Source organism: Erithacus rubecula (genome assembly GCF_903797595.1).
Source record: "Erithacus rubecula genome assembly, chromosome: 13".
In the NCBI taxonomy this organism is placed as follows: Eukaryota; Metazoa; Chordata; class Aves; order Passeriformes; family Muscicapidae; genus Erithacus; species Erithacus rubecula.
The window spans coordinates 5,191,716-5,203,735 of NC_136665.1; the positions used below are offsets into that span (position 1 = coordinate 5,191,716).

The following is a 12,020-nucleotide window of genomic DNA, read 5'->3' on the forward strand; positions in this document are numbered from 1 at the left end:
GCTGGGGCTGCCGGCAGCTTATCTTTTGCTTTAATAGCTCAATAATTTAAAACTGCTGTTTGCCAGCATCTTAATTGCTTTTGTGTCAGGTGCAGGGCCAGTGGGAATGCAGAGTGGGCCTGAGAGGTTCTGCATGGCCTGTGGGGACACAAGCCTTGGGTTTCCCAGCTGGTGACTGTCCCCAGGGGATGAAGCTTGCACAGGGAGTTTTGCTGGGAAGGGGGTGAAATGGCAGGCCAGCTGTCCCCAGTGATGGCTGTGGCTGCCCCATGGGGACAGTGAGCACTCTAGGGAGCAATGAACAGTGGCTCATTTCTCTGGGGACAAGAGACAGCAGGATGGTGCTGGAGCCCTGTGGAAGTGAGGGGGTTGAGAGGATGTAGAAGCTGGAAAGCCCCTATGGGTTTATTGGGAAGGGCAGGGGGGGCACACCTCTCCCTGCCTGCCATCAACCCTCAGCCCACCCCCAGCTCCTCTGCTCCCTGCAGCCACACACCCACCCCTGTCTCTGTGTCCTGCAGCCACCGTCATCCTCAACGAGCTGAACTGGACACAGGCTCTGGAGGATGTCTTCATCGAGAACAGGAAGGAGGATCCCTCCCTGCTCTGGCAGGTCTTCGGCAGCGCCACCGGCGTCACCCGCTACTACCCTGGTGCGTGGCAGGGGGTGGCCCACAGGGGCTGTGCCCACGGCAGCCAAGGCCCTTCTCACTGTTAGATGTGGATGAGCAGCCCCCTGGGCCTGGTGTGACACATGGAACTGTGCTGTGCCAGAGCCCATTGCTGTGAGCTCCCCACCTGAGCCTGCATCTCACTGCCCTGGCCCCCTGCCCCCTCTCCCCCACCCAGAACAGCCCTGCCCTGAGCCTGCATCTCACTGCCCTGGCCCCCTGCCCCCTCTCCCCCACCCAGAACAGCCCTGCCCTGAGCCTGCATCTCTCTGCCCTGGCCCCCTGTCCCCTCTCCCCCACCCAGAACAGCCCTGCCTCTCTCACTGCCTGCCTTCTCCCCACAGCCACCCCATGGAGAGCCCCCAATAAGATCGACCTCTATGACGTGCGCCGGCGGCCCTGGTAAGGGGGTGCTGGGCAGGGAGGAGGGTCCAGGCTGGGAGCAGTCAGCTCCCTCCCCTTTTCATTTTGGCACTGGCAAAGGGATAGCATAACATGTGCAGGGGCATTCTGAGCTCCAGAAGCTCCTCTTCCTGGGAAAGTGGAGCAGGATGGAGAGATGAATCCTTGGGTACAGATCAAAGTGTGGAGAGAACCCTGTGCCCCCTCACCGCAGTCAGGGCTGCTGGCACTCAGTCCTGGCCAACATTCCCAGCCAAATGAGATAACAACCAGCTTGGAAACCATGAGCTGGGAGGACAGGGAGAGGAATGGGCAGGCAGCATCAGGCTGTGGCTCAGTGATAGCTGAGCAGCCATTTAACCCACATCAAGTGAGGTGGGATTGAATGGGCTCCTCTTAGCCCAGCTGGAGGTGCTGATGTGTTCTGCCCATACCTGCTGCCTAAAACTGCATTCATGGAGAGGAGAGTGGGCACAGGCCTCTGGCACATGTCCAGGGAGCCCTGTATCCCAAAGCATCATCCCCCTGCCCACACTGGGAGCTGCCCCCTCTCCTTGTCAGAAAATGCCCTGCTACTATGGTTATTTGCCTTTGATTACTCCACATTAATTTTTAACTGTTCACTGATGGGGTGTCTGTGCAGGTTACTGCAGGGCAGGGCCTGGAAGGCTGTTTTGGGGCAGGGGCTACTGATGTGTATGGGGACTACTGAGTCCAGCTCATCCCAGCTCTCTGCCCACCTAGTTGTCCACCCAGCCATGGAGGAGCAGCAGCACCCTTCATGCCCCCTTTGGGCCCTTCTCCTGCTCTCAGGCAGGGGCCCCATGCAGGACACAGCCTTCACTGCTCCAGGGCCACGATGCGGGCTGCAGCCACAGGCGCCACTCGCCTGCCTGCCCCTCCCCTGATGAATGGCCCCATTAGCCACAGCCATCTCCTGCCGAGCCCAGGGTATTCATCTGAGCTGGGCAGCCAGAGATGGATGTGCTGCCACAGCCCATTACAGGCAGCATCTTAGTTGGGTTCTGTGCTGCACCACAGCCCAGCCCCAGGAGCAGGGGCAGGCTCCAAGAGCCTCCTCTCATGCCAGCAGGGAGGAGGGCCATGGGCAGCTGCCTGTCCTGCACCCCAGCATGAGAGGAAGGTGCTGGGGGATGCTGCACCCATGTCAGGAGAGCCCCATGAGCCAGCATCCTGCATTCCACCCAGCTAATCACTTGTAATTAGGGAGCATCGGGCCCTGGGATTAACATCAGAGCCTGCCCCTTCCCCAGTCCTCCCCAGTAGTGGTGAGTAATTGATACTAATAACACACTAATTAATTCACACAAGGACCCATCCTGATCGAGCCAATAATGAGGTTGCCTTGGCCTTCAGCCAGGGCAGGATCAGGCCTCATGCAATGGGATGGTGAGGTGGGGTTGTGCCTGGCCATGTCTGGGATGGGATGGGTGCTGAGCACTGTGCCACCCCCTCCCACACAGTATGGCACAGCAGGGCTGGGAGCAGGACAGGCTGCTTCAAGGGGTGAGGAAGGGTTCCCTAATTGTTTTCAGTGGGGAAGATTTACGTAGTGTTATTATTTTTCCTCCTCGTAGCTAAAAATAACCTAATCAGCCTGGCCTTTGAAGCTACCAGGGGGGTAAATAGCATCTTAATATGGATGTGTGTGTCAGCATAATCAGCACGCAGGAAAGGGCCTGGGATGATGGAAGAGTTTAGCATTTAGAGCTCATTAGGCTGACACGGTGCGGAGCGGCAGGCGCTGGCCGTCTGCTGTGCTGTGCCACGGGAGCCGTGCCCTGCCTCCACCTGCCACAGCCACCTCAGCCCTGCTCCCTGCCTTGGGCTCACCACAGCCCTGCCTGCCTGGGGCTCCCAGCACAGCTCCCCAGTGCCTGTGCCCTGGCTGCACCCAGCACAATCAGGGTCCTCCACGTCCTTATTGGTATTTGCCAATACCTTATTGGTATTTGCCAATAAAGGCAGAAGCTTCTCTTTGAAATGGAGAATGTAAACCCCCTCCCTCCAAATTATTATAATTTTGAAATTAAGAGGCTCTCAGGCAAAGATATGGGAATTAGGAATAACAGTTCTTTACTAGGAAAATTGAAACAGAAATACAGTATTACAAAGAACAATCCCAACCCTGACAGAGTCAGAATACAACCTGACACCGCGTCAGTCAGGGTGTTGGCAGCAGTCCCATTCAATGGTGGCTGCATCCTCCTGCAGTGGCAGATGTGGTTCAGCTGGAGCAGTGCTCCTGTAGAAAGTGCAGTTTTGCTCTGAAGGTCCAGGGATAATGTGGAAAGGTCTGGGTTTCCTCTGGAATCCAGTGGAAAGAAAGTCACTTGCTCCAAAATCTCAGTTTTTATCTGGGTAGGAAAGGCTTAGCTCCTTCCCCTGGCTGGAGCATCTCCCAGTGGGATGATGTAATTTTATCAGTCATGCACTGGGACTCAGTGGCCCATTAGCAGGTGATATCTTCCTGGAGGGAGGATGGGCTGTGGGAAAGATAAAGATGATTGCCCCAGCTGGTTTTAAAGATGGCCCATTAGCAGATAATATGTGCCACAGAGATAAGGAATCACTGCCCCATGGGGTTTTAACAGATGGTGACAGAATACACATTTCTGGCCATATCAACCCAACACAGCCCCAAATGACTCGACCCTGCTGACCCTACTCTATACCCCACAGGTACATCCAAGGTGCCTCCTCCCCAAAGGACATGGTTATCATTGTGGACGTGTGAGTACATGGTGGGGGCCATGGCTGGGCTTAGGCCAGGATGGTGACACAGCTCACCAAGGTGCCACTGTCCCCCCAGTGGCCACAGGGAAGCTGTGTGGGATGGCACAGTCCTGTGCTCCCTTGCTGCCAAGCCCCCAACACCCCTGTGTCCTGCAGGAGTGGCAGTGTGAGCGGCCTCACCCTCAAGCTGATGAAGACCTCGGTCTATGAGATGCTGGACACCCTCTCAGATGATGATTATGTCAATGTGGCCTCGGTGAGTGCGATGGGACAAGTGGAAGGGTGTCCCCAGGCACCTCCCATCTCCTCAGCACAGGGGCCCTTTGCTCCCACACACACCTGGCTGAGGACTCTGCAGACAGAAATACCATTTTTTTTGTCTTCTTAACCACCCACCTGCACATAAGCAAGGAAATTGCTGCTCAAGACTCAGCAGACAAAAGCTGCCCCCATCATGGGGCATTTGGCAGAGATGTCCCCAGGGTGATCCCATCCAGCCACCTCCTGTCCATCACCAGCCACTGACCCCTTGCACCCCATGGCTGTGTCACCAGCTGTGACCTCACGCAGCACAGTGGCTGTGCCACCACATCTGTGTGTGGCTGGGTGCCCCACCCCTGCCAGCCCTCCCCTGTCTGGCCACCAGCAATCCAGCACTAATTAACGTGTCTGGCCTGGCTCTGTTTGCTGGATCACTGCTCCCCTAATGAATGGGCCCCATTGCCAGTAAATGAATCCATGAGTGAGAGGCAGTACCTGCTCCTGATGGCAGCACAGAACAGCACAGCATGGCTGCTTGCACAAGCTGGGGGTCCTGCAGAATTGAGGGTGCAGGCAAGCCCTGCACTGCCAGCACCCACTGCCAGCACCTACATAATGCAGCTCAGTGAGGGATTTGTCCCAAGCCAACTTTTAGCCTCAACATCAGCCCTCCCTGTGAAGTGGGACACATCTGGGTCACCTGCTGCCCATGAGAGCTGAGTGTGATGAGTGGCTGGTGCCTGCTGTGTCCCCTTTCTGTGACCCACTCCCCTCATTTCACCTCCCAGTTCAATGAAAAGGCAAAGCCGGTGTCATGCTTCAAGCACCTGGTGCAGGCCAACATCCGGAACAAGAAGGTGTTCAAGGAGGACGTGCAGGGCATGGTGGCCAAGGGCACAACAGACTACAAGGCTGGCTTTGAGTATGCCTTCGACCAGCTGCAGAATGTGAGCTGGGGGCTGGGCTGGGGCTGGGGGCAGGGTGCACCTCTGGGTGCTGGGGACAATGGGACAGCTCCCAGTGTCTGGCTGCTGCCCTGCTGAGGGCTGCTTGTGCTCCTTCTTAATGCTGGGGGAGATGTCCCACTCCAGGCATGCTGTAGCCAAGGTTTTGCTGGTGCTGCTCCCCTCTGGGTTATTAAAAGTTAGCAGGGCTGGGTGGAGGGGCCAGAGCCAAACAGACACTGTGCAAGAAGCAAAATAAAGATGAATGGTGCAATTAGGTGCTGAGTGGCATTAGGCACAACATCATTCCCCAGCTGGCAGTGTCCCTCCTGCCCATTCACCCTGGCCACCCTCACCCCAAGAGAAATGGGCTGGGAAAGAGATGGGCTGGAGCCAGCCCTCCTGGCTGCATCCAGCCCTGTGCACAGCTGCTGGCTCCAGGTGTGGCCTCAGGTGCTGTGTCTGCCCCACAGTCCAACATCACACGTGCCAACTGCAACAAGATGATCATGATGTTCACGGACGGTGGTGAGGACCGAGTGCAGGATGTCTTTGAGAAGTACAACTGGCCCAATAAGACGGTGAGAGGCTCTGGGTCTGTGTGCTGGGCTGGGGCTGCTCACCATGGAGGAAAATGGCTGCTCCAGCTCCATTGCTGTCTTCTGCTGCATTTGCCTTCTTGCCATCCTCCCTCCCCAACACCCTGCTCCTGCATGGAGCCACTGCCCTGCTAATGGGTTTGTAGCAGGCTCCCACCTTCTTGTGAAGGAGGTGTGGGACCAGACACACTGTGGGATGCTGGGGAGAGAATGGGGCTAGTGGGCTTCCTAAATGCTGGCCCTAAGGGGACCAAACTCCAAGCATGGAGACAGGGCTTCTGGCAGGCACATGAACCAGGAGGAAGGTCCCATTGCTGCCCAGTATCTGGAAACCTGTGGGGTGGGCCCATGTATCACCCTCAGAGAGCACAAACCTCTCTGGGAGCAGTGATGCTCCAGAGCAAGGACCACTGAGGTAGGTGGTTTGAGCCTCCACGCTGGAGGGCAGGACTGGCTGGGGCTAGGCAAGGAGACAGGGACTCCCTTGCTGCCAGCACTTGCAGGAGTCTTCTGCTCACTTGTACACACTCTGTGGGCCATGGCAGGCAATGCCACCCTGTCCCTGGAGAGGCTGTCATTGGGTAGGAGCACCAGGGGTGGAAAACAAGGGTGCCCAGTGCACGGCCCTCAATGCACACTCTGCCACAGGTGCGGGTCTTCACCTTCTCCGTGGGGCAGCACAACTACGACGTGACCCCGCTGCAGTGGATGGCCTGTGCCAACAAAGGTGAGCAGGGCTGGCAACAGCAGGCTCCAGCGTGTGCCACTACCAGCAAAGCACTGGCTGCAGCCCTGCAGGACAGCCAGACTGCTGGACAGCTGCATCTCCAGCTGCCTTTCTGTTTCTTTTCCAAGGTTACTACTTTGAGATCCCCTCTATCGGCGCCATCCGCATCAACACGCAGGTACAGCCGGGAGCCAGGCTGAGCCCTCGTGGGCTGCCCTGCCTGGGGACCAGTCCAGGCAGCCCCAGCCCCTCTGGGGAGAGCCCACAGGCTGGTACTGAGCATGGCAGCAAGCTGGGGAGCTGAGCTGAGCCCTCAGCCAGGCCCTGCGCTATTGAAATAAGTAATTCATCTTCTGCAGCTCCCCACGGACCTGCTGCCTTTTGAGTGACTAATTATGAAACATCAGGCGTTAATCAGCACAGAGCAGAGCTGAGCGCCAGCAGGCACCGAGCATGGCAGGGCCACGTCGTGTCTGCCCTGCACCTCCTCTCACTGCCTCTGTTCTGCCCCTTTTCTTTGTGGGATATGCACGAGGTGCCATGAGGGTCCCCGAGCAGGGCATCCCCTCAGAGCTGGCATTGTGGCTGCCTCCCTGCCCAGAGATCTTCCTTGGCAAGGTGAGGCAGGAAGGGGGAAACCTGCCCCAGGAGAAGGTGGCAGCCAGGCAGAGAGTAGTGACGTGGTCCAGGCATGATGGAGCAACCCCAGCCCTGGGAATGGCTGGGGGCTGAGGGGCTGTGGCTGGTGCTGCCTGGGCATGGCCAGTGGTGAGCAGCCCCTCTTTGCATCTTAATGGGCCCGTAGGGTCCCGGCTGGAGCCAGTACCCCCAGGTTTAGTGGCTGCCAAGCCCCCTCCCCTAGCTCAGCCTGCAGCTTGGAGGCCTCACCCCATTAATATTCCTGGGGTGTTCTTAGGGACAAGGGTGTCCCCAGGCCATAGCAAGGAGACATCTGGCTCCCACACTGTCATTTCCCATGTCCTGTGTCCCTGCAGGAGTACCTGGATGTGCTGGGCCGACCCATGGTTCTGGCTGGGAACCGAGCCAAGCAGGTCCAGTGGACCAATGTCTACCAGGATGCCCTGGTAAGAACCCCCCACCCCAGGGTCCCACACAGCCCCAGGTGCAGGTGGGGACTCCCACCCCTGGGTCCCACACAGCCCCAAGGGACATGTGGGTGGGGACTCCAGCCCTAGGGTCCTGCACAGGACATGCCCCATCTCCCTTGTCAGGGGCGTAACCCCCCCTCTGCTGCCCAGCCCTGGGTGCTGAGGCCAGTGAGTGGCCACAGGACATCATTCTGTGCTTGTGCAGGGGCTGGGCCTGGTGGTGACAGGAACGCTGCCAGTGTTCAACCTGACGGAGGACAGCAGTGACAGGAAGGTAGGAGACTCTGCTGCCCCTGCCCTGGCTGCACTGCTCCCAGTGTGGGGCCACTTTGGGGTGGGGAAGGTGCCCTGGTGATGTGTGTGTGGCTGCAGGGAGGACACTGGCATCCCTGGGGTGCCTGCTCTGCAGCACCTCTCTGCAGTGACACCAGGGTGACTGCCATGCCCTTGGCTAGCTCTCACAATTCAATTGGGAGAGCTGACAGCTGCAGGTCCCTGGGGGATGCAGTGTCCCATGGGGGCCTCTTGGGGGGCTGGTACATCCTACCCTGCACCCCTGCAGTACCCAAATCTGACCCACACGTCCCCAGAAGGGGAGAAGAGGTGGTCCTGCTGCTTCCCTGTCCCTGGGCTGGCAGTGGCAGGTGACAGCCCTAGTCCCACCCACCTCCCTCCCTGCATTTCCTTCCAGAACCAGCTCATCCTGGGCGTGATGGGGATCGATGTGGCTCTCAATGACATCAAGAGGCTGACGCCGCGCTACAACGTGCGTGGGGACCCCTTCCCCTCTGTGCTCTGCACTGCCTGATCCTGGTGTGGAATCCCTCTGATGGGAGCCCCAAGCTGTGCCCCAGCACTCCAGAGCACCTCCAGCAGCACTGGCACCTATCAGGAGCCTGAGTGCAGGCAGGGACTGGGACAGGCAGGAGAGCAGGCACCAAAGCTGCATGATGCTCTGGAACCCAGAGCAGAGCCAAAACCCTTGTAGGGTCAGCAGGGAATAAACCTTACAGGCCTGGGGAAAGGAGCAGTGGGAAAAATCCAGAGCCAAGCTGTCATCACAGGGGTGAGAGATTCCATTTTCCTGATAATAGAAATAGATGGATAGAACAGGCTGAGCCCTGGGGGTGACAGGTGAGCCCTGCCTGCAGAGGTGAGGGTGATCACACCAGCACAGCATGTCAGAGCCAGCCTCACCCCTCCTGTCCTCCTGCAGCTGGGGGCCAATGGCTACGTCTTCGCCATCGACCTGAATGGCTATGTCCTGCTGCACCCCAACCTGCAGCCCCAGGTGAGAGCAGCCCAAAGGGCAGCAGCTGTGGGCATTATCAGGCCCTGAGGGACACATGGCTTCCCAGGGTCCTTAGGAGTTTATTGTGGGGTTTGTGATGAGTTAGTCTGCAGCCCTGAGCCTTTCCCTGGCTCTCCCTTTCTTCCTGCAGATCATCAATTTCCGTGAGCCAGTGACACTGGACTTCCTGGATGCTGAGCTGGAGGATGAAAACAAGGAGGAGGTGAGCAGGCCAGGGGCAGCTTCTGAGGCACAGGCTGGTCCCCTCATCTGCAGCTACAAAGGACTCTCCGCCCCTCCAGGCTGCACTGGGGAGTGTCTCATCCTCAGGGTCCTGGCACAGCTCCCATGGAGTCGCAGTGGGGACAGGAGCTGGGTCACTGTCCCCTGGGTGATGAACCTCCCCAGGCTGCTCACCTTGCACCCCGTGGGCCCCCAGTGCCACCCCACTGGGATGAGTGCCCACAGATGCATGGCCAGGCTGTGTGGCCCTCAGCTGTCTCCCTGTGTGTCCCACAGATCCGGAGAAGCATGATTGATGGCAATGATGGGCAGAGGTTCATCAAGACCCTCATCAAGTCCCTGGACGAGGTAACATGGCAGGGAAAGGGAGTCACAGCTGAAACTGTCAGCACCCAGAACCAGCACTGGGGATGAGGGGCTGTGTCTGGCACTGGGCTGGCAGCCAGAGCCCTGTGGCACTGTGCCAGCAGAGTCCTGGCACGGCCCAGGCCTGACTGGCTCCCTCTGACCCACAGCAATACATCGACGAGGTGTTCCGCACCTACACCTGGGCTCCCATCAAAAGCACCAACTACAGGTGAGTGTCACTGCCAGGGCACCACACTGCCCTGCACTGGCTGGACCCACACCAGCACAGGGCAGGGGGCTTGTGCCTGCAGCTCCCAACGTCCCCAAGGCCACCAGGGATGTGTCCTGTGGGCTGTGAGGTTGCAAATGCACTGTCACACCATTGGACACAGGCAGTGATGTGCTGGAGGGCACTCCTGAAAGGGCTGCCTGCCTGTGTTAGGCACTGCAGAGCCTGGACACAGTCCCCAGGACTCCAGGCTGGCTGCAGGGCTGATGTGCAAGGGACCAGAGAAGTGACATCCCTGCCACCCCCTGTCTGCCCAGCAGGGACTCATGCAAGTCTCTGCCTGCTCTAGGGTGGGTGACAGTGACATGTGCCCACCCTGCAGCACAGGCAGTGTCTTTAGAGCCAGAGGAGAGCAAAGTTCTGCATTTACCACCCAGTTTGCACCAGCAGATGTGTAAGAAAGACCTTGACATTGTAATTTCTGAAGTCACACTGCCTTCCTCCTGGGAGGAGCCATGTGGGCCTGTGTTGCCCAGTGTGCCCTCCTCCTCCCCACCCAGCTCAGGAGGGGTGGTCACAGCCACTACCCAGCACTGCCAGGTGTTCCCAGTGCAGTCCCAGTCATGTATCCATGATGTCATCCCTCTGGAACCAAGCAGAGCACCCCTCACACTGCTGAGGAGGGACAATGACACTGGGTGACACATCTGTAGGATGAAAGCCCTGTACTCCCATGCCCCTGCTCTGCAGCAGGGATATTTCCTGGATTTCCCTGGGATGCCATCAGCACAGGGTGCCACTAACACTGAACACAAAAAAGCCAGCCACCCTCTTCCTGACGCCTGTGGTTGGAGTGCCATCACCTCTGCTGTGCTGGCTGCAATGCCCTGACCATGCTCGTGCTGCCAGCACAAACAGGGTTACCTGAAGGGATGGTTTAGGGAGGAAGTGTGAAGGTGGTTTAGGAAGGGAAGGTTTAGGGATCCAAGTGGCTCTGGTGCAGGTGTTCCATCCAATGAGAGTCAGGAATGTGGTCCTTGCTCGCTTATTCCTGGCAACACCTGGCATAAACAGTCACCAGAGGCCAGTGGCCACTGCAGCTGGCACCAGAGAGCCCAGTTCCCTCTGGCAGTGTGTCCTGTGGGTTAAGCAGACCCAGTACCACCTCCTGCTACTCCTTTCCCACTCCTGTCCCACAGCCTGTATGCCATATTCCTGGCTGGCAGACTGCTCTCCTTCCTGACTTAACTGGCTCCTGGTGCCTGTATAATGGTTATCAATGGTTTCTCCAGTCTGGAAAGGCTTTATCCCTTCTTTCATGGGCTGTGCCTCCCTCCCTCACAGGGATGTTGTGTTCCTCTTCCACATGTATCTCCCTTGGTTCCTGGGCTGGTACATCATGCCCATCTCAGCCCTGGGTAGGCAGATGTACCAACTCTTGTGCCCATGAGTGCCCCCAGGACAGCCCTGGGTACCTCAGGACGACCCTGGGAGTTCTGGGGGTGACTCTGGATATCTCAGGATGGCCCTGGGCGCTCTGGGGGTGACTCTGGATGCCTCAGAACAGCTCTGGCTGCAGTTCCTGGAGAGAAGGATGCAGCAGGCTGTGCAGGAGGCCAGTGTGGCTGCTGCCTGCCATCGCCTGGGTCAAGCTGCTGTCAGCAGGTGCCAGGCAGGGACTGGGAGCTGGCCAAGGATTCTGGGTGGTGTAAAGCCTTACACCAGGTGTCTGCTCTCCCTCTCCGCAGCCTGGGGCTGGTTCTGCCTCCCTACAGTACCTACTACATCCAGGCCAACCTCAGCGACCAGATCCTGCAAGTGAAGTGTAAGTAGCCCCTGGCCCTCCCTGCCACCCTCTTGCACTCCCTCTCACCCAACGCCAGCCCATGGCTGCCAGGGGGAGAAACACAAAGCAAAGACTTGAGAAAAGTCATAGGGATCACTGTGAGAGGCAAAATAAAGAGAGAAAGAAAAGCTCAGAGAGGCGTGAGCAGAGGTGAGCGCAGAGAGGGAGAGCGAGCTGCCTGCCTGGGGTGCCCGGGGGGCCGGGTTTGGTCCTGATGCTCTGCTCCCCAAAAGCCCAGCCCAGGGCTGCAGGCAGGCACTGCTGCTGCAGGCAGGGAGGTGCTGCCTGTCTGCCTCCCGGGGATGAGGGATGGCGCCGTGGCAGCCACTTAATCTGTCAGCCTGGGGAGGTTTGCATGGATCTCTTTGATTTCCTTTGGTTTATTACGACACTTTGGTTTCGGTTTAAGCCATTTATTCTTTTTATGAGTTCGGTTTCAGTTGGTTTCGATTTTTGTTTGGAATTAATCTGTGTACGTGTGTGTTAGCCTGGCCCCCCCTTTCTCTCTCTTTCTCTTTCCCCTGACCCCCAAGCCTTTTCCCCACCTCAGGTCCACGCTGCTCCCAGGGACCCTCTCCCCCATGGGAGAACTG

At 58.1% G+C, this 12,020-nt stretch overlaps 1 protein-coding gene across 2 annotated transcripts in view; it reads left to right on the forward strand.

The window, feature by feature from the left end:
* Positions 1-12,020, forward strand: part of CACNA2D2 (calcium voltage-gated channel auxiliary subunit alpha2delta 2) — a 208,119-nt gene that overhangs the window by 186,093 nt on the left and 10,006 nt on the right. For both annotated transcript variants that reach the window (XM_079317260.1, XM_079317261.1), the window contains exons 7-22: positions 522-653; positions 1,016-1,073; positions 3,777-3,827; positions 3,987-4,086; positions 4,880-5,038; positions 5,509-5,616; positions 6,283-6,361; positions 6,490-6,539; positions 7,357-7,446; positions 7,676-7,744; positions 8,162-8,236; positions 8,687-8,761; positions 8,913-8,984; positions 9,281-9,352; positions 9,520-9,581; positions 11,330-11,406. In XM_079317260.1, the coding sequence (XP_079173386.1) occupies positions 522-653; positions 1,016-1,073; positions 3,777-3,827; positions 3,987-4,086; positions 4,880-5,038; positions 5,509-5,616; positions 6,283-6,361; positions 6,490-6,539; positions 7,357-7,446; positions 7,676-7,744; positions 8,162-8,236; positions 8,687-8,761; positions 8,913-8,984; positions 9,281-9,352; positions 9,520-9,581; positions 11,330-11,406 (1,329 nt within the window). The remainder of the gene's footprint in view (positions 1-521; positions 654-1,015; positions 1,074-3,776; positions 3,828-3,986; positions 4,087-4,879; positions 5,039-5,508; positions 5,617-6,282; positions 6,362-6,489; positions 6,540-7,356; positions 7,447-7,675; positions 7,745-8,161; positions 8,237-8,686; positions 8,762-8,912; positions 8,985-9,280; positions 9,353-9,519; positions 9,582-11,329; positions 11,407-12,020) is intronic.